Raw genomic sequence first — 26,181 nt, forward strand, 5'->3', positions numbered from 1 at the left:
CTTGATGGATGAGAGTGCAACTGCATGGTTGATAAATTCCTTCATAGCCCAAGCTTTCTTACCTAGTCAGATATTTGAATCTTGCATTGTTACGATACCAAATTTATGTTTAATTTGTTGAAGAATAAGCCTAGGAGCAAAGTTTGCAGTTCGATACATGGCTGAAAAAAATTTGCAACTATATATTTACACTGCTTATGCAAAAAAAAAATAATAATTAAACTGAGTAATTGCCAAGTTTTTTTTTCATTTTATTATCGTTTCTAAGATATTTATTATCAAAATTTCAGCATAAGATGATGTTAAAAAAGTTTTGTATGCTATCTTTGGTGGCCATGGAATGCTGTGGGGTACTTTAACAGTTTAACTTTTTTAAGTTTCCTGTTTAGAATATTTTTGTACAGAATACAATGTATTATACTCATAGGCACCGAACTTTCAAATTTTTAGGGTGTTATTTTCTAGTCTGTGCAAAAATTACTTATTAATTACATAAAAATAGATTGCATGTTATAACTGAAACAAACCATTTCACCTTTTTAAGCTTTCTATAGAATCTTTAGGCTAAAAAATTTCCATTAAAATAGGCAAAACATCACATTAATTGCAATTATGAATAATTTAACTTATTGGTCAACTAAAACTGTGCTACAAAAATTATTTTGCAAATTTATTGATAACTTAGTCCAATTCCAGGGCGTTTTGAAAAAAAAATCCAGGGCGTCTGAAAACGCTCTGCACACCAACGTTCGGCGCCTATGATTATACTGTACAACCTTGAATTTGCAGGATCTGCTTAATTATAGGGATACATCTGTATATTATATATTGCTATTTATAAATACCTAACATGGATAATTCTACCACATCAGGTTAGTATTAAACTAAAAACACTGTTATACACATGTTAAACAAACCATGTTAATGTAAAGAACCATTTGATGTCTATTTACCATAAAAAAGCTTCCATCTATCTAGTCATATATAACTAATATTGTTACATTTTCGCAAAAGAGTAGCCTGATTTTGGCTACAAAACCTCGGACAAACTCTTCGGTATAAATTTTATTGACAATAATACAAAAAATTAACCCATTTGTCGTACATACCACCTAGTTCAGTTTAAAAGTAATTTTGATTTGATATAGATTTTCTTTCTTGAATCGAATAATGTCATATACAAAAACAACGAAACTAGTTAAACAGTCTAATGCCCTGCCAAAGTCCAATGCTAGTATTAAATCACCGTTGGATTCGCATAAAAATAAATATGTAAGCAAGTAATGTCCTAATTAAAAAAAAAAAAAAAAAGGTAAAAAGTGTATTTAAAAGTCTTAGTTTTTTTAAATAGAAATTGTTTAGTTTCATACAGTAATTTAAAAAAAGATACAGATGAATAAAAAGTTAACATATTTTAATATTTTAAATCTTGTTTCTTCCAAACAAATTATCCAAAGATTTTATCATTGCTGTTCCTCTGTTTTTCTATGAAATGAAATCCAAAATATATTTGTTTTAAAGGTAAAAAAGGCAAAAAGAAGGCAAAGAATACAAAAACCCTATCGCTAAATGATTTTCTTGGGGACATATCTGCCCCTGGAACTATTAAGCCCATGAACTGGGCAGACGAGGCTGATGAAGAATTTCAATCTGTTAATAGTTGTAAGTAGTTCAAATTAAGTTTCCATAAACTTGTAGTGATCTAGATTTTTAGGGTTTTACTCTATTGATTGATTTAGAAAATCACTTTAGGATTTTGTTTAATTGACTTCAAAATTAAAATAGGCAAAATATATCTGAAAAGTTGTATATACTGTGTTGTTGCTATTGTTTGATAGCAGTCTTTTTAAAGGATGGTGTTGTAAAGCAGTGGTTTTTAATTTTTGGACACTGTGCGAATGGCAAATATGGACAAAGCAGTTTAAGTGACATGTGAGACAGACTGCTTATATATTTTTTGTCTTTTATCTCCACTGATTTATCTTTGCTTTCTTTCCACTTGCTACCTTCCGCGGAAGATTACCTAGCCTTACACTTTCTAGTCATCCCTGTTATACTTGCAAATTCCATAAAGTTGCCAGACTAAAAAATACAGTAACAAAAGGGCCATTCCGTGTCAATTCACACAGTCAAGAAATTCAACCTCTCCGATTTTCCTTAAATTTTGTTGTGCTATGTAAAACCTTATGTTTTATAGAATTTACACTAACAAACTAAAACTCAATTTTATACTATTCAAAATTGTGAAACAATAAACAACTTGATTGTGATATAGATGCTGACATAATTACATTGCCAAAATGGGAGGGGTAAGAGTTTTGAAAAATTAAGCCAATGGGGGTGTGCCACAAAAAAGTTTGAGAACCCCTAAATAGAGGTTGTCAAATTTTTTGTTTAAATAGAATATATTGTTTAATATTATAAACAGTTAGATGAGACATCAGAGTTATACCTTTCATAATAAGGTTCAAGCAATAGCCTCATAGTGATCGAACAAACTTAACTGAGCATCTGAAAAGCCTGGATGACTTTATTGAATCATTGTGTGACACCTTTCTCGCTTCGAAGACTCATCACTTCATTGGTTAATCACAATCAAGTTACTTGAAACAAATTAAACATAATTTAGCTGATGATGAAGTGTAATATTACTTGATATTGCTGAGAACTACTTATTGGTTGTCCAAGATGCCGTGTAGGGATCCGATAGTTATCACTCAACAACCCTTCACCCTTTGGTAATATACTACAAAAAATATGGAGCTTTAACCTCAAAAAGCTTGCTTGTAATATCAGATTATTTTGAACATTTAACAAGCACATTGCATGCATTGACCAAATAGTTCCAATTATTATCAAATCACTTGGTTCTCCAAAAAAAGATCTTTTTCAATGATGGTGCTGCTTTACAATACAAAACCCACAAAAAAGTATTTTTGTAATCATTCAATAGATTTTGGAACTGTAACTGAGTGGCATTTCTTTGCTAATTTTGCGAACTGAGATCTTGTGGTGTAAAAAATTGGTTGTTGGTTGCTGCTTGAAGACTTGCACATGCAAAAAATAGTTTAGTGGTTCCACCAATCCCATCACATGGAGTGATGTCCAAATGGAACCCCTACACAGCATCTTGGACAACTCAGCAAAATCAAGTAATATTACAACATCATCATCAGCTAAATTCTGTTTATTCTGTTTCAAGTAATTTTTTTATGAATTGCCAATGAAGCAATGGGTCTTCAAAGCAAGAAAGGGGTCACACACTGATTTAATAAAGTCATCCAGGCTTTTAGATGCTCAGTTAATTATGTTCTATTATGAGCCTATTGCTTAAACTTATTGTAAAAGATAAAAAACTGGTGTGTTCGTCTAACTGTTTATAACATTTAACAATATATTGTATTTCAACTAAAAAATTTACAACCTCTATTTTAGGGGTTCGCAAACTTTTGTTCCGCACCCCCATTGGCTTAATTTAACGTAACTCCTGCCAAATGTAATTATGTCAGCATCTATATCATAATCAATTTATTATTTGACAATTTTGAATTATATAAAATTGAGTTATAGTTTGCTGCTAGGTTTAAACTCACTGCCATTTCAGAAAATAAGGTTTTACAATTCACAACAAATGAGAAAATAAGGTGTTACATAGCTCAACAAATGGGGAAGTGTGCATGGGGAGAAATGCATGACTTTTTTGTAAATTATACAGTAATCTGGCCAAAAAATAGAAAAATACTCCAGTTATCAAGTTGTACATTACATACACTTGTGTTTTGTGAGGTAACAATTGTAAAAACACAATTACAAATACATTTTAATTTTTTTTTATTTGTAATTTTTCGCGATTTTGTCCAACTTTGACACAGAATTTCTATCAGAAAACATTGAGAAGCATGAATTAATTTTGCATGGTAGACTTGTCATATCTTAGTAAACATGTGAAAATGCAAATTTTCACTGGGGTCATGGGTAACCGGGATGTTAAAAGGACCCCACTTTTTGCTTTTTTCAATTTCAACCCATGTTTCACAATAAATATCTCCCAACCCCTTTAATATTTTGTACTGAAATTTTCGCAGTTCAGAGAGAATCCTATAAACAACATTTCAACCCATTTTTTTAAATGGGGTCTTGGCGAGGTTTCAAAATTAGGGAAAATTTTAGCCGAGGGCTCGAAAAGGCCAACTTTGGATGTCTTTGACCTTTTAGAGCAGTGGTTCTCAACCTGTGGTACCACTAGTGGTACTCGAAGTCATTTTGGGTGGTACGCTGGGCGCAGTATGTTTTAAAGTAAAATTCCAGTTTTACCAAAAGGTTAAGCATTTGTTTTATTGTAATAAACTATTCATTCATTGTAATGATTGTATAGTTAAATATTTTATGCTTCTTTAACGATAGAAACTATTGGAACATCTGTGCAAATTTATTTTATGACATCATAGCAAAACAACAAAGAATCACAAAACTTGACTTCCAGTATCTTGCAAGTTAAAAAAGGGAAACTTTTTAGAGAGTAGTGGGGCGCATTTGTTTTGAAATGTCCAGCCTAACTATAATTAACTAATCCACCCGTTAATAATCCTATATACATTTTGAGTAAAGTTGAGTTTTTTGACAATTTGTTGGTACGCAGTGAAAAAAAGGTTGAGAACCACTGTTTTAGAGTAACAATCTAAACTATGTTTTTTTTTAATATTTGGTAGAAGTACTAGCACCTGTAAAAAATTGGGTTGTTACCTTATTTAGTTTAGCAGTAATATGGCTTCAAACATGGTTCAAAATAGAAAAATTGCGCCCCCCCAAATTAAAAGCTTCATAACTCTTGCATTTCTCAACAAATTACGCTCAAATTTTGCAGGTGTTCATTATATAGGATAGTGAAAAGGTGTGTAAAATTTAAGGAAAATTGGAGAGGTTGAATTTCTTGACTGTGTGAATTGACACGGAATGGCCCAAAATAAATATAAAAAAATTAAAAATTTAGCCATTTTTTGTAATGGCATCCAGAATTATAATAAAAATCGGAGTGGTTTTCACTCACATAAAAATAGATTCAAACCCCCCCCCCTTTTCGTAAGTGACATTATCGTTTTTGTCAGGTTTTACTCACCGTCCTGAGCGGCAATGCTTCTATTTTACTATTTTAACTACGTAAGTGCGAAAAATAAAATGCCGTTATACCAAAAAAAAAACGCGCTCGCTTTGCTCGCCAGGTGCGCCCAATCTTACAAAGGTTATCAAACACTGAACTAGATTAACTAACTATTAAAGTTATCGCGTTTCTTCCAAGTAGTTTTATATGTCACGCTAATCGAAACACCCGGGAAAACGATCTTCGTTTAGTATTGCCGGTGGCGAGAGACGTGCTTCTAATGTAGCGTAGTCCCGTACATGGATCTACCAAAATCAATCACATATATTTCACGGTCTTGTTTTAGTTTTTCGCCTGAAGTTTTCGCCTGAAGCGTCTAAAGGTTCCCTTTTGCTGGACGTTAATTGACTGTTTCTAAAGTTTTTTTTCTTATTTATGACGTCATTACCATCGCTATTTTATGACGTTGTATGACGTCATCAACATCAGACGAAAAGAAAATGGGAAATTCCCTAAGTTGAAAATTCGGGACCCCTCCCTTTTTAAATTTCTGGATACGCCCCTGGGTAACAATTAGATACTATTACTAAAGGTATTGTATTTAAATATTCTTGCCAAATAGTGATATTATTGGTGAAATGACGTATTTGTCTAAAGTTCAAAATCTGTATTTAAAGTGATTTTTTGGATGTTTAGTTCTAATGTTCAAGATAAGTGAAGCTACAACAATGTTTTTTTTTGGATTTGTTTAGCAAAGCAACCTGATATCTAAGCGATCACTCTCTGCTTGTTTTTTATTTTACAGTTTAATCGCTTTGTGGCTGATAGATGGTTATTTATTTTTGTAAGATATAAGACTAAGGTAGCATTTTCTTTCTATGCCATGTGAACAATGGCATACAAAGAAAATGCAATCAGTGGTGTTTTTTAATGGAATGAACTTTCCTGCTAACATCTTCAATAGAGATAACATTGATCCAGTTGTTTTCTTTTCTAGGTTGCAAATCACAATTGGTAGTCCAATCGATTTAAGTTGCTTTGTGTATGTATTGATTGCATTTTTCTCTATTCTAAAAACATTTTTATGATGCATTGTGGGAAAGGCAGCCTCTCAGATTTCTTCACATAGTTTGGAGTTTTATATTGTGTTTACCCTTTAAGCCTCCTTCCCAGTTAATTAACCGTGATATACCATAACTTATAATTTTTCAGTCCAAAAAATCTCTTTATTAATCATGCATTTATAATTGTTGTGACCATTTTTACATTCATAGCATTGACCTATCAAAGTTCAGCTACGGCAAAAGTCATCACATTACCCACTGCACCAAGAGCTGCCAGATCTATTGAAATTGACCAAAGTCGAATTCCGGATGCTCCTCCATTTACTGCATACGTTGGTAACCTACCGTATGAAACCAACCCTGAAACAATTGGAACATTTTTTCAAGGCTTACCAGTAAGGAGTTGCATATAGCATATATCTCATAGTTTTTAACTGTTTGTCGTCTGTGTGCTATGCTGAGTTTATTTTAGAAACTACCTATCAACATAGTAAAGATTCCCATCTTAAAAAATAGTGTTATTGTTTAGGGCAGGAATGAGTCTTTCATTAAACCACATTAAGTAAGTGGGTTTGATCCTACTACGCAACAACTAGGAAAAATTAAACTATAGTATTCAGGGTTGTTCCTAAGAAAAAATTACACTCGCCAGCGTGGCGAGCGGCTATCAATCAGCACTCGCTCAGATGAAATAACACTCGCCAAATTTGTTGGCATGCTGTCTGCAAATAACCACCCTAGCGCGGTCATTTTTTGGGTTATCGTTTACCTGTCTTATGGTTTCTATATGTAAACATTAGTTTTTATAAAAGTCTTATCGTTTATTTCCATGCATGGATGAACAAATTAATGACCCATAAAGCAGTTTACGCTTAAAACAATGTTTTTAGCCATGATATTTTTTTACAGTCTCAAGTGAAAAATATAACACTGACAATTTAGTAGCCACGGCCTGCCTGTTTTCCATTGTTTTTTAAATGCTCGCGCTCTTTTTTTCGTATTTTGGTTTTAAGGACGTTTCACTGCAGGTTGCCTCGCGCCACAAACAAAGTGCCACATTTAGCCTAACACTATAGTTACTGGTTGACACTATAGTTACTGGACAGCAAGCAATCACAAAATAATTGTAAATTTACAACAGAAACCATTCTTTTACACAGTTAACAACCATATGCCAGAGGTTCTGTGCTGTGCGACGTGGGTTGTTTCAATTTTCCAAGGGCGTCCGCAATGGTTTCGATTTGTATCTAAACATAATTTCCATAGCCCATATAAAATATTTACAGACAGTTACTTTTTAAGCTTTGGCTTGGTTGACTGCTATGAACTTAAGAGATCGCAACAACATACTTACATAGACTTATTGCTGATTCTCAGCTGTAGTTACGCAAGTAGGCGATATTTTAAAATACCGTAGTGTTCAGTAGGCCATTTCGGTCCCTCAAAACATCTTAAAAACACTGCTTACAAATAATATAAGACATTTGCATTCAAACTTATTGTTACCAAAAACTTCAACAACTGCTTATAGTTTTCTTATACAAACAATTTAATAAATACAGAAAAGTAAAATTCTTAACGCTTGGTACATCGCAGGTTTAGTAAACTTTTCCAAAGGTTTCAACGACTGGGTTAAACATTTAAAAATTAACAACATTTAAGTTAAACAATAAACCTCATAACTATTTACCACTGCAGCAATAACGTCTTTGATTGTTTGCGGGTAAACGATTTTTTAAAACGGGACAATGAGTCTTTATTACGATCATACAACGGGACAAAAAATCTTTATTAAGAGCTTCAAACGTGACTCCGATTAACCTTATTATGTATGTAGTGTTGAATGTATTTGCTCCTTAGTGTTTAACGAAATAACCGGCGCTAAGTAATATTTCTGTAAGATGTGGTGCTTAACGCAAGTTAAAAATTTCTCGCCGAAGCCACTCGCCCGCCCGTGGGTGTCAATCAGCAATTGCCCGGAGCGATTTGCACTCGTATGGGCGAGTGCTTAAGCCCAACCCTGGTATTAATTCTTCGGTTTGTAATCCTGGGGCATTCAAATCATATTCAGCCATTTATTTGTACATACATGAGTGTCAAACTGCCGAGTGCAGGTATTTATCGTACTTACTTTTAAATGTAGCCATGAAGTGTAACATGAGCTTTTAAGAGATCAATTACTTGCTTATAACTAGGACAACTATTTTTTGCCTTAAAAAAAGTCAAAATTTTGTCAAAATTTTCATGTTAGATCAAAATTTGTTAATATTATTTCAAGTCAAAGTCCTTTGAAAATGCACATAAATCGCCTACAAAATTAAAAAAAACATAGTCAGAAAAAAAATAGTTTTGTGTTCATTAGAGCAATATACGGAAACGGAATACACAAGACAAATGTGTTGAACAGTATTTGCTGTCTTTCGTCACTTGTAATTTGCATTTATCCCATTTACTATTTTGATAACTCTGTACCCAAATCCATTAGACTGAACTTTTGTCCGGCCCTCAATTTTAAAACAAACAATACATTAAATCAAATTTAACAAGACAATTGTTTTAGAATTTCGCTAAAATATATGTGTCATATAATGTAATTAGGTCAGGCGTCTTAAGCTGATGCAAAACCAAAATGACACGCAATGCGCTGTTTTTTGTTTCGTGTCTGGACCGTAAACGCAGGATTTTTTCTCTATAGTTATTCTTTCGGGTTGGCTGATTAAAAACAATAAAATAAAAAAAATTAAAAACAATAAATCAAGCGGTTTTCGTTTTTTCTTGATAAAAACATTAAGTTAGGCGCAGCTGATGTTCCTCACTGTTCGCTGTCTGTGTTAATACCCGATGTTGGAAGTCTGCAAGACGTGCTTGTATTTCAATGAACTTTTTGAATTTTTCTTCATGCATCCAGTCTTAAACCCAAATATTATAGTGTTTTTGCAGGATTTCCTGCTTAGTCATCTGCCCTATGTGTCCCTTTTTTCTCTATGCCAATTCTGTTTGATGTAGGAATTGCCTGCAAATTCTGGCTTCTTTTTTTTGAAAAATATTTTACTTGTATTAAAACCTTGGTCCAGAAAAGATACAAATCTGATATCTGTTCATTCCAAAAATGTCGACAATCTTTTTAAAGTCAACATAAACAAAGCTATTTGCTGCTTTCTTGAAATGTTTAAGGCCTGTCTATGTAATTTGTTTCAGTACTTCATGTAGGCCTACCACAACTGGACAAATCAAAGGTTGGATTACAATACAGAAAAATCCCTGCAGTTTATTATGGTTGCCTTTAGAACACAAACCAGGGAAAACCAGGGGTACAGCTTGTCATGTTACTGTACCAAAAAAATAAAAAGATGTCTCCAGACAAACATTATTGCTATATAACTGATAGTTGTTTCATTATCTTTTAACTTAAAATGTTTCATATGACTTAATTAAAGATAACTTCACATTTGTAGGAATGCTTTTGTTGCTTAAGGTTTCCAACACTTTCTTCACCAGATAATACTAGAAAGCTTCATATTCCTTGGAACACTATATACGGATCTGTTCATAAGTTTAATGGTTAAAATAACGGCCCTGATGATGGCATCAGCATTTGCTGAAACGTTTGAATAATAAAGCATGTCGCTTTTTATGTCTATTTGGGCCGTTGTTTTCACCATTAAGCTTCATATTCCATTTTTGTTATTCTATGTTTCACTTAATACATCTTTGTATAAATTTGGCAAATTATCAAATTAGCCTTGGTAACCTAATATTTTATCTCGTTTGGGGTGTAATGCACATACAAAATATATGTTTTTATACCAACCATAAATAAATATATGTTTTTTTCTCTGAATAGATTGTTAATGTACGCTTACCAGAGGAAAATGGAAGGTTCAAAGGATTTGGCTATATTGAGTTTGCCGACAGGGTCTCACTTGTTAAGGCACTGGAAATGAATGAAGAAACATTTCAAAGACGAACAATTCGGATTGATATTGCAGATAATCAAAACAAGGGTATGGTATGGCCATTTAAGTACACAAGTATACTCTAACTGTGTTAACTGTGCAAGCAGGATTTATACAAAAGCCCAATAAGTAAATTGCTTCTAAAACTAACCTGTTCATAACTACAAAGCAGGAATTAATCATACTAATGTCTTTCAAGTTTCAAATATTGTAAGAAAAAAGTGTTTTGCTATATAAAAGCGAAAAAATGTATTAAAAGTTGATTGATATTCTGATAAATAAATTTTCCGTCTTTTTGTGTAATTTGTTTTTTTTAATGTTTCTTTGGGACATATATACTGTTTTTGGTAAGTCCACCCAAAATAAACATGCTTAGCCTTCATAAAAATCATGATGAAAATAATATCATAATATAAACTAGATGAGGCTGCGGTTGTTGTATATTTTGTCAGGGTGGTGTTTTTTTCAGGGCCCTATTTTTAAGGGTGGTTTGTCAAAGTAATTGGGTCATTGCTAGGGCCATTTTTATTTTAGCCTAAAATAAAATTTTTTTAACTTTATTTTTATCAAATTTTAACTTTATTTTAACCTAACAAAATTGCTTGTTTGTAGAGGCCACAGTTCTTCCTTGAATTGATGCCAATTACCCAAACATAATATTTTGTCGATTTCAGACCCAAACGTACTATTTTGTCGCAAAGTCAAGTTGTTTTATGGATTATAAAAAGTGCATCGGGTTTTTTGGCGATAGATTTAGCTTGCTTAGGCATTTTTGTATTACAGAATGTCAGTAGGCTATTTCTAAAATTCAAATTGTTGATCTTCGAAAAGACCACGTTTATGAAGATAAAGTGTTTTATAAGAATTATTTAAATACGTAACAATAAATAAAAAAATGGACAATTTGCGATAAAATTTGCCGCTGATCCAAGTGGGCATTGTGACACATTTTGCCTGCTTTTATGGGTTAATATGGTTTAATTGTGTCACAGTTTCTGATTTTGCTTCCACGATGATTTTTACAAAAATTACTCTCAAGAAACAAAAAACTTTATCAAAAGCCATAATTTGACAAATTTTGACTATATTAAAAAATTTTAACTTTATTGTAAATTTTACCTTTATTTTAACCTATACACTTCTTAGAAACAGTCCCCTAGGTGCTGAAAACAACTTTATTCTTTGATTCGTGGACAGATGAGGTCCTTAAAAAATTTAACTTTATTGACTTTTGCGGGCCCTAGTCATTACAAATAGGGCTATTTACCAGGTTAATTCTTGTAATATGATATATTACCTTTTTGTTTAGGGTGCATCTTTATAGAATCCAAATCCATCGGCGGCAGGTTTTAGCCAGTCAATCACTGCTCCGCTGATGCATATATTACCAAGTAAAACTCATGTTTAAAAACAGGATTAGACGTTTTGTTTAAAAGGAAAATATATTTCGCCAAGTGGCATTGTCAGTTCTTGTAAGAGTTCCAATAAATAAATAAAATCAGAGCGCAGCCATCAACAAACCAATAAAAGTAAACAATAAAATATTGTAACAGGACAATAGACTAAAAAAGGTATAAAAAAAAACGTAAGAAAAAGCACTATAGCCTCGCAGGCAACACGACTGGGACAAACGAGTTGGGGACGCAAATAAGTTATGTAAGGGATAAAATGCCCAGTGCGAGATGCTAGATCAGTGGTTCTCAACCTTTTATGTTTTGTGGCCCCCTTTGAAAGGCTCTCGACCTTCGTGGCCCCCCTGCTTATAAAAATACCAAGCATTGTGTTTAACGTATTTACTTGTTTTGCTTCTTTACGTTAATAACAAATACAGCCATTATTTAACGAATAAATGCACTTACTTTTAAAAATTTTACAAATAAGGCATTTTAATTTAAACTAACTTAGTTAATCATTCTTGTTTTTTGACGCCACCTGGTTATTTTTTATATTCGGTTATGTTTTGTACTGAGCAAAGTGAAGTCACTACATTCGTCAAGATGATTTCTCGATTTTCCTTTTATTAATGCGTTACTATTAGCCTACTTAACAAATAAGTTGTGCATAAACCGCTGAATGTTGGCCTAAAAATGACCTTGAATATTTGAATAACCCTGTAGCGTACTTTATGCGTTTTTCGATGGAATGTTTCTTGTGAAACTCAACGTCCTTGAAGGAAATTGCGAAACCGTTGCACCTGACATTACACACTAATTGCTCGCCTAACAGCATTTGTTGGACACTTGATGAATAGGCGAAGGGTATCGACAAGTATTAATTGGCCGACTTGCCACTCGCGAATGATCAATTAGGCGTAACTTACAAAAAGTTACAAGAAAGGTTTACAGTCATAATGAAAAACACAAAATTAAGTTAACTGGTAAATTTTGAAAATAGTGACACTTTGGTTTTCGCAATATCTAGCTAGAGAGTTATGCCCGTGGCCCCCCAAAGACGGCTCCGTGGCCTCCCAGGGGGGCCGAGGGCCAAGGTTGAGAAATCCTGTGCTAGATGGTAAAATGCGGCTCGAATGGGATAGCGGTTTATCTCTTCGGTGGTAGAACCATTTTGTGTATGGGTCATTCCATAGCTACTGGTATAGTGGTGGCACCATATGTCGTAGATTTTTTTAAAATTTCATATATAGAATCTCTGTGCAATTCTAAGAAAAGTGGTGCCATTTTTACCGAAGAAAAAAAAGTGGTGCCATTTTTTCAGGCTTTTTCGTGATCACTCATGCGTAAAAATTAACTGCAAATTTTGTTTGACTAATTATGAAGGTGTTTTAAATTGTAACTTTAAAATTCTAATGCATATGGGTTCTTCAAAGTAAGGAGATTCTGAAAAGTTATATTGTAGTTTGATTTGTATCACTACAGGCCACCAAGTGGCTAGTTTCACACATGACTATTTGTGATCAGTCATGCATGGCGAATCTTTAATCGCTTATAGCAAAAAATAATCTACTTCGATTTTTCTGCAAATTAGCTTAAATGAAAGGTAATTTTGTTAGCGTTCTACCCTCCAAATATAAAGTGGGATATTTGAGTAGAAATGACAAAATTTGTTTGTTTTGTAAGAGAAGGTGAAAAAGCCTTTGACGCACTATAATATTGTATAATTATGAAGCGTGATTGTGCGGTGCTTCCAGAAAGTCAAGAAACTTAAGGAAATCTGCTGGTACAGAAATGTACACTAGAAGCCAATACATAGACCAATAATTTTAATCAATTTATGGAGAAAATTGGCAATAATTTTGATGTTTTGCGACTGAAACACTTCATGCACAATAATACTTTTACTAAATCAGAGAAAGGTGCTATACACCAGTGCTTCTTAATCAGGTAATGGTTCACCCCAGGGTGATTAAACTTTTTGCAGGGGTAAACCAGTATGGCAGAATGCTGGCGACTTGGCGACTATGTCGGCCGAAGAATCAGCCAGAAAACCGAAGAAATTGGTGCAAAAAAAAAATTCAAGCAAAAAAAAAATTTGGAAAATTAAAAAATTTTTATCTTTTTTTTTCAAAAATTTGTTTTTGAAAAGTTATTTTTTCGTGCTTTTCAATGTGGTTTTGAGCTGCACGTTTTCACAAAAGTTTGCCTGAAAACAGCTATCTATGTAACACTTTTAGAGCAAGAAAAGCAGACATGTACGTACACCCCCAGGCCCCAGGTTGTACCTTCACATGATGTATTTGTTAATGAATTAATGTCACCAAAATTTTGCACCTTGGCGCTACGTTTTGTTCTCTGATTTACTTAGTAATAGCCTTGTTTATTGCCAAAACATGGCAAGGTTCATACATTCCTCAGGCGAACACAACATTTAAGTTAGGGGGCAACTCCAAAATACCGAAGAATTTTCGCCAAAAATGCTTGTCACCAGAAGGCTGGCAAGATTCTGCCAGCCTGGGGTAAACCAACTAAAAGGGGTGAATAAGGGTGAACCGTTAAAAATGGATGATAGCTTGCGAGCAGGGCGGGTATTCCAGGTGTTCAATCTGTTCAGTGAACAGGTGAGACTTTCCAAAAACAAAATCAATTCTAATTTTTTTCACAAGGTTGAATAAATTCTGGTGATAGATGCTAAGGGTTAACAAAACTAAAAAAGTTTAAGAAGCACTGCTATACACTGGTAAGTACAAATATATATGCATACTGGAAGGCACCTCATACTATATTCAAGTAACAGCTTAAATTTTCAGCAATGTTATTGCAAAGCACTTTCCCTACTTCAGTTACACAATAATAACTGTACAGTATGTACTAATCAGGCCTTATTACTAAGTAATATCTAAAGATCTATCACTTATTAAGATTGAAAATTTGATGGAAATAAACTTGGGTGTGATTACTAATCATGGCTGAAATTAGCTGAAATTAATTCATACTACCTGTTACAAAAAGCTAATAAAGATGCGTGAGACCAGTCACACCACTTTTCCGAAATCAGACTTTCATCAGACTTGGAGATGTGGTATTGTCCTCTCGATGTAAACAAAATAGGACATTCAATGTGGCACAAAACATGATTCAATGGAAAAAAGCATTGGTCTTGTCTTCGAGGCTAGTTATATCCCACTTTATATTTGGAGAGTAGAAAGCCAACAAAATTACCTTTCATTTAAGCTAATTTGCAGAAAAATCGAAGTAGAGTATTTTTCGCTATAAGTGATCAAAGTTTTGACATGCATGACTGATCACAAATAGTCATGTGTGAAACTAGCCACTTGGTGGCCTGTAGTGATACAAAATCAAACAACAACATATCTTTTCAGAATCTCCATACTTTGAAGAACCCGTATGTATTGTAATTTTCAAGTTACAATTTAAAACACCTTCATAATATGTCAAACAAAATTTGCAGTTAATTTTTACGCATGAGCGATCACGAAAAAACCTGAAAAGGGACAATTTTCAATCGCTGATATCTCAAAAAGTACTGAACCGATTTCGGTAAAATTGGCACCACTTTTTTTACAATAGCACGGAGATTCTACATATAAAATTTTAAAAAAATCCATGACATATGGTGCCACCACTGTACCAGTAGTAATGGAATGACCCGTATGTTAATGGTTGCGTTGACTACCTTCAGCCACTTAGCTTCACGTATGTCGAACTTTTTCATGGGTGTTTTTTCTAAAAATGTTATGTTGAAGCACTCTGCAATGGTGGCTGCTTCAGCATGGACATGTGTTTGTCAGCGTAGTGGCGCAGAAGTGCTGCTTTGTCATTTCTTATTTTAATTTTCCTAAATATTTTTGTCATATTTAAATATGAAAAAAGTAAAATTTTAATATAGCCTACTGCTTGCCTGCCAATATATAATCTATTTAAAATCATATCTTCTAACGCTTTGAGTAAGGTGTAATCATTTTTGTGTTTTACTAATCAAGTTGGTTTAAGCAAAACATGAATATTAGTAATAAAACACCGTTTTTGGGGGCTATAATAATGGTAAGGTGGTAGATTTAAAGCTCATACAGAAGTAGATGGAATATTTTAAATGTTTTTTTTTTAAATCTATATTTTTTAACTGACTAACCACTAAAATGATATATCCTGATGTGATCTTTGTATTTGTGACTAGCTATTCCGATTATTTCCTTTATTAGCAACTGATACAAACTTGGCACTAGAATCTTGGGGTTGTTGAAGTTTTCAAAATAGCTACATACTTTGTTCTTTAATATTTCCTTGAGACACACCATGTGTAGTCGCTAGAAATCATTAATGAACTAATCCAGGGGTGTCCAACTAAAACATGCCCACATGCTATTCCTATGACTTCTTCCCGTGCAAATATTTCATTCCTATATTAAAAGATTTTAATGGACACCCCTGATCGAATCCGTATTATCAATGCAATTCAACACCTTTTTCATTTCGAGTGATATGCTTGCAATCTCCTCCACATGTTAGAAAAATGTATAATTGTCATCCTGACATTAAAATATTAATACATATGTGTGTAACTATCATATAATCCTTTCAAATTTACCTTTTTAATTAGTGCTTGTCACATGTATTAGACACCAGGAGAAGGTTTATTTAATGTCATGAGTTAGATTTTTCCAATCTTTGCTTGCATACTACATGAAAATCCTTGTATGATTGACTGACTTTTAAAATCCCCTTGCAGGCCCTTGGTGTCCCTTTGACAAGAATACCAAGTTAAATTTATTTTGAACACACCCTGTATTCCATGTATAATACATTTCTTTTTTGTGTTAGATGGTGGAGGTAACTGGAGATCTGCTGGTGATCGTGACCGCAATGACAGATATGGTGGAGGGCCTGATCCAACCGAAGGTGATTGGAGAAAAGCTTCTAGAGAAAACTCCAATCAGACTAACAGCAGATCTGGTGGGCTCAGTTTTTTTATTTTATAAGGCAATTGTTACCTGTTCATTATACTTAGCCTAAGTTTTATGAAGGTGACTAGCACTTAGCCCAAAATTTTACATTGAAGGAATACTGGATTGAACTACATGCTTGTTCATGCTTTTAAACTCTAAAATAGATTTAAATTTACTCCTTGGCTCCACTTTATGAGTTTACTAATGTAACTAAACTACATTGGGGTCTATGACTCAGTGTGTGATAAGAGGTTATCAGTGGGGAGGTCGCCATGTAATGTTTCTTCCTAGAGAAAACAAGAAAAAACAAACATTATAAACTGACAATTTAGCAATTGAATCAGCAAGAACAACCATTGGTCTAACCATTGTTTAATGACATTTGCTTTAGTAAACCAGTCGTGTTCATGGTGTCACCATTACTTTTGTTTTTAATCACTGTCTGTAGCATAGCTCCAGTCCAACAGCCTTTTTTAGTATAAATAGGAACCATGGCCATTTGTCCATTAAAGACCTGTTTTGCAACACTCAACTCTTTTATGTAATTCTTAACAACAAAAATTTTCTTTTACTCGAACAATTCAGTGAAAACGAAATAACATAAAAACATACATCAAAGTACATATAAGTCAATTTTCCCCTAAACAAATTTTATTCAGCCAAAAGTCTATGCATACTATGAAGGGTTGTTCAGATTTTGAATTTTTTTTTAAGTGTAGCTAATCAAAGTTTTTACCGTTGTTTGACCCTTAAACATGGATTACCAAAAAAGTATTAAAATTAGGTCATGATTTTCTGTCACTCAATGCGTTTAAAGTTTAGCTGGCAAATTATCAACATTTGGGAATTTCCCTATTGTGAAAACTAGCTTAATTGGCTCTATTGTAAAGAAATGATGACTTGTAAAAATGTTATTTGCAATATATAACAACAAATAGGCATAGAAGCAGTACAAATTGGCCAAAAAAATCATTTTTAAAAAAATCGGAGAGTTGGTTGGCCAAGAGAGTCCTGGAACCTTTCTTTTTTTTCTCAAAAAGTTTAGTGCAACTAGCTAAGGCACGGGTTCTTAACCTTTTATGCTTCATGGCCCCCTTTAAAATTCTCTCAACCCTTGTGCCCCCCTGCTTACAAAAATACCTAGCTCTGTACTTAACATGTTTTTATTCGTTTTACTTCTTAGCGTATATAACAAATAGAGCCATAAACCAACAAATAAATGCACACTCACTTAAAAAGTTAACAAGTTAACAAATCAGTCATTTGAATTTAAATTTAAATTAACTTAGTTATTCATTACAAAGTTTGTTCTTGGACTCTGCCAAAGTATTTTTATATTCGGCTCTGTTTTGTGCTGAGCTAAGTGATGTCACTACATTCGGTGAGATGATTTCTCAATTTTAGTTTTACTAATGTGTTAACCATACTTGACAAAAAGGCTGCACATAACCTCGCTGAATATTGGCCTAAAATTGACCTTGAGTAACCTTGCAGCAGTGCGGCATACGTAATGCGTTTTACGATCAAATGTTTCATTTTCAACTTAACGCCCTTCGAGGAAATTACAAAATCTCTGTACCTGGCATAACACGGTAATTGCTCGCCTAACTGTACGAATAAAAAGGATATAATATTCTACTTTAAACATCCCTACTGACAAGTCCAAAAATGTGTCAGAAAAATGTGTTAGAAAACGTTACAAGAAGGGTTAACAACTGGCAGATAACAGTCATAATATAAACCACAAAAAAAAAGTTACACTTTGATTTTGCAATTACCTAGCTGAAGAGTTATGCCCGTGGCCCCCCAATGACCGCTCCATGGCCCCCCAGGGCCACGATTGAGAAACCCTGAGCTAAGGCTTCACGTTTGTAACTGGCTGCTTGACGGAGACTGTCAAGTTGCAGCTGAACAACCCTAATACTATGGCATGTTACGTTGTGTGACTCGGAACCTTGGCAAACAATTTCTATTAAATTTATTTCAAGAAATATGCGAATTTCTGTCATGTGCCTAATACATCATGTATGCCCAATGCCCATTTACCCAAATAAGCCATATATTTGGATCTTAGCTCCATTAAGCTGGTTTTTAGATGCATCTTTAAACATAAAGTCGCTAAAAACAGCTTATCTATGGGGTATTCCATGTCAAATCATCAAGCCCTTGTAACCACACGTCTCAGATATTCATGATACTTACGTTGTGCAAAATATAGCTCAAAAAAATAAGTTTACAAAAAAATTTTCGAAAAAAATTCCAATCCGTTAGGAAATTATGGCATTTTGAAATTTGGCCACTAGAGTGGTTTTTCGGACACCCCAAAAATGGAAATGTAACAGTATCAGAGTATGAAAAACAGACATTTGCATGCGCAGATTATATTTTCTTATTCCCCTTATGTATTTGTAAACTTAACCAAAAATGTTGCCTTAAGTACAACTCCTAAGATCACTATTTTCCTTGTTAATTGCCTTATTTAGCGCCTAAACTTGGTAAGGTTTATACATTAGTTTGGCGAACACAGCAGTAAACTGTTGAAATGCGCCTGAAAAAACAACAAAGAATTTGGGCCACAACAAAGAAAATGCTTGTCACCAAAAAGCTGGCAAAATTCTGCCGGCCTGACCAGGATGTTCAAGTATATGTGGCTATAATAATTATATTTATCGTTTTAACAAAATTGTTGTTATTGTGTTTTTAAGGTTTTGACAGTTCTTCACGTGAATATGGTTCTTCTCGAGATTATGGGTCACAGGGTGGCTCATGGCGGAAAAGTTCTCAAGAAGTATTAAAACTAATATTTGTTTGCTAATATTGTCATAGCCATAATCTTAAACTAGTAAAGTTAAGATAATGATTTGGTGTTGTGAAGCAATGTAATATTATTATTTAAACAGAATTGTCATTATTGATCTGCTCAAATCAGTTTTATAGATCTCACTATAAATGTTTTCTAGGTTTGTTCTGATTTTGATTATTTCAACTAATCCTTGGTTTTGGGGTTACACAAACATATTGTCTTACATTTATTCAGTGAAAATATTGATTGGTTTCGTTCCCTATTACAAAATAGGCTATTTTTAAACAGTATCGTGATTCACGGTACGATAGTGGCAGGGACAGATATGGTGGAGATCATGGTTACAACAGACAGAGAAGCGACGAACAACCAAGGGAACGTCCCCAATTAAAATTGCAACCAAGACAAAAGCCTTTGGAGGATCAAAATGCCCCTGAATCAAGGTTGACACAATGCATTCGTCTTTAATGAATAGGAAAGAATTAAGTGTCGAAAAGTCTTGACGTGTTTTGCATTGCCTGTTATTATCTGGTTTGTCTCTTTTATTTACCATGAACAGTTTGGTTCATTTAAAACTTTTCGGATTTAAATTTCAGAAATGAGAAGTTAGTTGTTTCACATTTTTTATAATCCTTACCTAATGTTGTTCAGTAATTGTTAAAGTATTTATACTGCAAGAAACAGAATGTTTATTAATTGTTATTACCAGTAACCGGCCTACTATGAAAAAAGTTTGGCAATTTTTGCCTTTAAGTTTATATTGCGTGAAGAATAAGTGTATGCCAAAATGTATACATAACTTTTAGGTTAGGGAATGCATTAATTGGACATTGGCTTTAAATAAATGTATGAACATAAAATATTAATTTAGGTTTTATAAATCACAATCTTTATTTTTGCCACCCTTTCCATTTTAGATCTTCTATATTTGGAAGCGCAAAACCAGTGGATACCGCTGCCAAAGAACGAGAAATGGAAGAAAAGATAAAGCAGTTAGAAAAGTAAAAATCTGAGTATGATTTATATAGTATGCTTAAAAAAAATAAAATACTAACAAATGCCAACTAGTTACGGTTTGACCAGAAGAACATTCTCCATATGTGTTTGTGGCTCTGGTTAATTATTATATAAATATCGCGCTTTATTTAAAAAATGTGTTGCCCACAATTTTATTTTTTGTAATACCATCTTATTTGTTGATATAGTAATTTAATGGTTAGAATTTTTTTTAATTTTGTTACAATTTATGATTTACCGGCAACAGCTGTTATTCGCCCACGTTTGAAATCTTCTACATGCAATACTGAAAATATTGTAACTAACTGATGCAAAATAAATAATAGTCTTTTTGGGAGGCATTAATTTTTTGTTGAATTACTATTATTAGAGATTAAAAACTACATAACTTTGTACAATCCATGTTTAGGTTACCGACGGAACCAATTGTGGAAAAGAGGTGGGTTTTTTGTTTTTAAATCTGCCTTTGAAAGACTGAATTAAACTTGTTACGCAGATCGTCAAACATATTCGGAAGTGCGAAGCCTGTGGACACCTCAGCCAAGGAAAGGGAAATAGAAGAAAAAATAGCCGCACAGGAAAAAATGCTCCTCGAAAAGTGTGTTTTTAAGTATTTTGTTAAAACCCAAACAGTGTTTATTATTATGCTAGTGGTAATAATTAGAGATAAATATTGTGAAGATCCGTGTTATAATATATTATTTTACCACTCTCAGGTAGAGGGTTAACGTTAACATTTAAATAATAAAAAAAATAATTTTGCAGAGTTCAAATGGAACAACAAAAGCCCCCAGCACGACAAAAATCGGTTTCGATATTTGGCGATGCTAAACCTGTCGACACAACCGCCCGTGAGAAGGAAATCGAGGAAAAGATTAGAAAGCAAGAAGAGCAAGCTATACGCGAATTTGGTGACGCCAGGTGAGATTTCGCCAACAATATTACTTGGTCTTCTACTATAAAAATCGTGATAACCACAAAAATTTGATCACCGGATTGTGAAATCGCCTTGAGCAACGGTGTTCAATGCGGTGTGCATGCGGCCGTCGATAAATAGTTATTAAAAATAAGCATGTGTTGGCGCCCGTGCCCGTGCTGGCATGCGTTAATGGTCGATATGCTGAATGCAGATCGAATTACACTGGTCAACAGCAAATTAACGGAAATATGATCAATTGATTCTTTATGTGTTTTCGGCATTGATTCTAAAAATGCCCTCATTTTTTCTAGCACATCAGGTTTTTAAAATATTCGCATTTTAATTTTTTTAATGTTTTGCTGTGGTATTAACATAGGCAAATTCCGCACTGTGACATAATCAAAAAATAAAATGTGACTCACACACCGTTTTATCTGTTTTAGGAAAATTACAAAAGCACGGCATAGGAAAAATACCAAAGCAGGGCGCGACTGAAGAAAGGTTAAGAACCACTGTTCTAAACTGTTATTGAGCAAATGGAGAGAAAATACATTGAGGATTAAATGTCCAAACACAAAAAATCGGTATTTCGTTATTAGGCCAAGATCCCAAACAGATTTAATTATAAACCACAGACAGTAAGGTCCGGGGTGTCAGGTTAAAGAACTTGGTAACACCCTGGAACTGCATGAGCGCCGTTTCGACGATCAGCCGCTCAGCTGCGTCACGTGTCACATTAAAAAACCCAATAATTAAACCCATCAATAAACGTATTATTTTCGCGCTTCGCGCCATTAGACCATACTTCAGTTCTATATTTTTGCACGAGATCATTATAGAACAACAGGTATATGTTTAGGAATAATTATTTTATGACGCCACGTCATGACTAAACTTTCCGACGTCATCTCTCAAAAAAAAATTACTGGCGGCCGTGCGATGAATAATGACAGTCAATGCGGCCGTCAACAACAAAAAGGTGGGGCACCCCTGGCCTGAAGTGTCTATAAAGGCCAAACGAAATTAGTTGATCAATCAAAAATATCAGTGCAGACAAAGCTAATAAAATGTAACCTGCGATGTGGTTCGTATTCACGACCTTGCCTACACCTCGACCGTCGCTCAACGGAGTGGGTTGCGCACTTAGACAGGGAAGCAAATAACACAAAAAGTATGTTAGCATTCGCTATTGTATCCTGGTCGTAAAAATAACTCTTTGTGGCACGGTATTATGTGATTTACAATAATAAATGTGAGCTAATTTACGATTTTTTAAAAAGCATCTAACTAAACAATGTATTTCTACAAAAGTCAAGGTCGTCCTCGCAGAACTAGTGAGCGAAGTGACGAGTACCATTACAAGTCACCAAGGAGATCAAGGACTTCCTCCACGCGATCAACCGATGAAAATGAAAGTGTGTTTTGAACCTACTATTTTGCCGTTTTAAAAAATTTAAACCTTACTAGTTACTGCATATAAAGGATCCATATAGGACTCCCAGTTTCTGAGTGCATTTGTAAAATGTTTAACAATAATTGCACATAATATACAGTCGCATACTTAAGACGTTGGTTGCATTACTTTGACTTTCGTCAGTTTTGTAAAGAGCGAGCTATTTTACTATTGAGGAATTATTTGAATATATTAAAAAGATTTACTCGTTCTACACTAAAATTGGCTTTTCGTTATTAATTAGCTTTTTATGTAAAAATTGAATATAAGGTTGTTATCCAATTCGAAAGATTGTTTGAATTGTTAAGCGCGATGTCAACCACTATTTAAGAGAGTGACAAGACGCTAAGGGCTCTAAAAGGCGTTTATCAAAGTAAATTTCTGTTTCACCCAGCAGTAATAAGCAGAGATAAAAACTTGTTTCTAAATTATTTTGGCACGTTACACAATACTATTTTCTTAAACCAGGCTTGTCATCGTATCAGCAAAGTAAAACATTTTGTGTCTTGTATACGTTCTAAACACGCGCATTTAGCTTAATGACGTTCTACGTTAGTCGAAGAAAACTATTAACCAATTAATTTGTACAGCTTCATCTCCTCATCATATCGCATCTACTCGGAAGTCTTCTGGTTCTTCCATTTCCGGCGACCCTCCTGCTCGCAAAGCCGAGTATAAACCGGCTCCTATTCCAAAAGAAAGTGCGTGGACTCGGCCGAAGATAAACTCCAATGCTGTGACAGGTCTTTGAGTAGTCTATCCAGGGGCTTATCCAGAAATCCAAAAAGGGGGGGGGGGCCGAATTTTCAACGTAGGGAATTTCCCAATTTTCAACTTAGGGAATTCCCCGTTTTTCCGTCTGACGTTAATGACATCATAAAATAGTGACGGATATGACGTCATAAAATAGTGACAGATATGACGTCATAAAATAGTGACAGATACGACGTTATAAAATAGCGATTGCAATAACGTCATAAATAATAATAAAAAATCATCAGAAACAGACAATAAACACGACCAGCAAAAGCGAACCTTAAGACGCAAAGCGAACACGTGCGTCGTCAACACTCCTGCCAGGCGCCAGCTGCGAAACCGCTTAGTGAACAATCGTTAACTTCAGGCGAAAAAAGAAAACAAGACCGTGAAATATATATGATTGATTTTGCTAGATCCATGTACGGAACAACGCTAAATTACTAGCACGTCTTTCGCCACCTGCAATACTAAACGAAGATCGTTTTCCCGGGTGTTATTCGATTAGCGCAACATCTGAGCCGAGCTGTGTGCCAAGTCAGCTAAAATACAAGCACGTGGGGTTTTTGTTGCGCGCCCTGATCTAGTTCAAAAGACAGCATCAAAACGTACAAAACGGACGTAGAAAGATCATTCGCGCAAAGTTTGTCAGAGAGGGGGCGGACCCGATGAATTACAGTAGGTTGCCGACCCCTGTCTTACACCAACATCTGATATTAACGCAGACAGCAAGCAGCGAAAAACATCAGCACCGCCTAACTCAATGCTATAAGCGAGAAAAACGCGGAGACCGCTTGATTTATTGTTATTAATTGTCGAACACACACTTGCTGATCAGCCAACCCGAACGAATAACGAAAGGCGAAATAAAAAAAATATCCTGCGTTTACGGTCGACCAAACAAAAAAGGAAAAACGGCGTTTTGCGTTTTATTTTGGTTTTGCATTAGCTTAAGACACGTGACCCAATTACATTAAAAAACGCGCAGCGTCGGACGGTGAGTTAAACCCTGAGAGAAACGAACAAAAAACGATAATGTCACCTACGAAAAGGGGGGGGGGAGGTGGTCTGAACCCCCAAACCCCCCCTGGATACGCCACTGAGTCTATCGTTTAACTTCGAACAGGCTTGAAATGCAAAAGAAAAAAATGCTTGATTATGATTGACTTAAATACCACAAAATGATGCCGAGCTGCGCTGATTTGATTATATCAAGCAAGTTTCTTACAATCAGTGTTCCCTCGAAGGCGCAAGTGCGCAATAGCCAGACAAATTGTGCAGTAAAATTTGCTGTTGCGCATATATACCATTCTCCAATTAAAACTAAAATTTATTCCCTTTTTGTCACAACAGTTTGAGCATTTCGCATTGGCCATTTTTTCGTTGATGCTTGTAGCTAAAAGCAAGTAAACAAATAAAATCCGCATTGACGATTGTGACGTAATACATTTCTTTGTCTATCATCCATGTTATATATATTTTTTAGTAGGGTTGGCAAGCCTGTCAATTGACCGCACTTTGTTTTAACCGGTCAAATACTCATATTAGATTCAAATGTTGTAAATTTGAGTTTTTAATAATCTTGGTTGTAACTTTTTATAACAATTCAAATATGAAATGGTTGGTTTACCTGATGAAAACACATGTTCTGTCGTAGTTCTGTCGTAATAACGCACACATGTTCTGTGGTAATAAAGTGTTTGTAATAGCAAAGCAGATTATTGATTTAGAATAAATGCACCTATATGATGAATCGCGTTTGTCATAAAAGAAAATGCTAGTTGGGGTATACCACAATCTGAGGCTACTTAAAAATTTAGAAGAACCAAATGCCTTATCTCCCATGGACCCTGGTGATGATTTAGAACAGTGTGGTCCAACTGCAGGCCCTTGGCCCGCGAGTTACGCTTTTTTGGCCCGCGAACTGATAGTCAGCTTTGCACTTCAATTTTTGTTATTGTAATTGACAAAAAAAACTTTGTGAATGATCCTTTGTGATTTGTAGCACCACTAAGCAAAAGTGTATAATATCACATGTAATGAAACATTTATCGTATTGCGTTAACTTCAATTGTGTTGCTGACCGTAGCTGAACAAAGGTGTAAATTTCATAAAGTTAGTATATATGCCATAAGCATAGGCTATGTATAAAGCAATAAGCCTAAAAATCGATATTGAAAATATTGGCCCGCAAGATAAAAAAAAATAGTTTTTGGCCCGCAAGATAAAAAAAATAGTTTTCGGCCCGCGATGAAAAGATGTTGGACCACGCTGATTTAGAAATTCAGAGTGACAAAAGTTGTGATGAGGAGTAAAAATATTTTTTTACTGATGTATTTACTTGTTGTTAAATCTCGGTAATAAGTAAGTAAGTAAGTAATGTTTATTTATCCGTTAGCGCTTAAATTAAAATACACAAGTAAGCTATGACAAAAAACAAATTCACGCGCGATACGGCCGGAGCAGCGAAGGGTCCAATAGACCTTCCAGTCAGCTGCACGGTCTTGTTGGCTTAAACTTGTTGGCTTAACTTGGTGGTTGTAGTAATGGTAAAAATCACTACAATACTGCTATAGTATTGCTTGCAAGATGTGCATGGTTTTGCAAAAAATCTTATTGAAAGTCAAAAAATAATTTATTCGGTTTTACAAACCATTGTACTTGAGCCAAAACGTTCGTATATTTATTTAAAGTTAAAATCAAGGTTTATTTTTAACTTCAATTGCATTATGATAGTGTGTTTTTGACAAGTAT

At 34.4% G+C, this 26,181-nt stretch overlaps 1 protein-coding gene across 1 annotated transcript in view; it reads left to right on the forward strand.

The window, feature by feature from the left end:
• Positions 1-787: 787 nt before the first annotated feature.
• The window catches only part of LOC146164361 (uncharacterized), a 32,715-nt gene continuing 7,321 nt past the window's right edge, over positions 788-26,181 (forward strand). Inside the window, exons 1-13 of the mRNA XM_083381882.1 lie at positions 788-872; positions 1,522-1,662; positions 6,373-6,557; positions 10,007-10,166; positions 16,355-16,486; positions 19,185-19,267; positions 19,571-19,725; positions 20,200-20,283; positions 20,709-20,738; positions 20,796-20,897; positions 21,065-21,220; positions 22,530-22,633; positions 23,262-23,414. Coding sequence (XP_083238008.1) covers positions 851-872; positions 1,522-1,662; positions 6,373-6,557; positions 10,007-10,166; positions 16,355-16,486; positions 19,185-19,267; positions 19,571-19,725; positions 20,200-20,283; positions 20,709-20,738; positions 20,796-20,897; positions 21,065-21,220; positions 22,530-22,633; positions 23,262-23,414 — 1,507 coding nt within the window. The 5' untranslated portion in view covers positions 788-850. The remainder of the gene's footprint in view (positions 873-1,521; positions 1,663-6,372; positions 6,558-10,006; positions 10,167-16,354; positions 16,487-19,184; positions 19,268-19,570; positions 19,726-20,199; positions 20,284-20,708; positions 20,739-20,795; positions 20,898-21,064; positions 21,221-22,529; positions 22,634-23,261; positions 23,415-26,181) is intronic.

Source organism: Ascidiella aspersa, chromosome 2, assembly GCF_963924565.1.
Source record: "Ascidiella aspersa chromosome 2, kaAscAspe10.2, whole genome shotgun sequence".
Taxonomy (NCBI): domain Eukaryota; kingdom Metazoa; phylum Chordata; class Ascidiacea; order Phlebobranchia; family Ascidiidae; genus Ascidiella; species Ascidiella aspersa.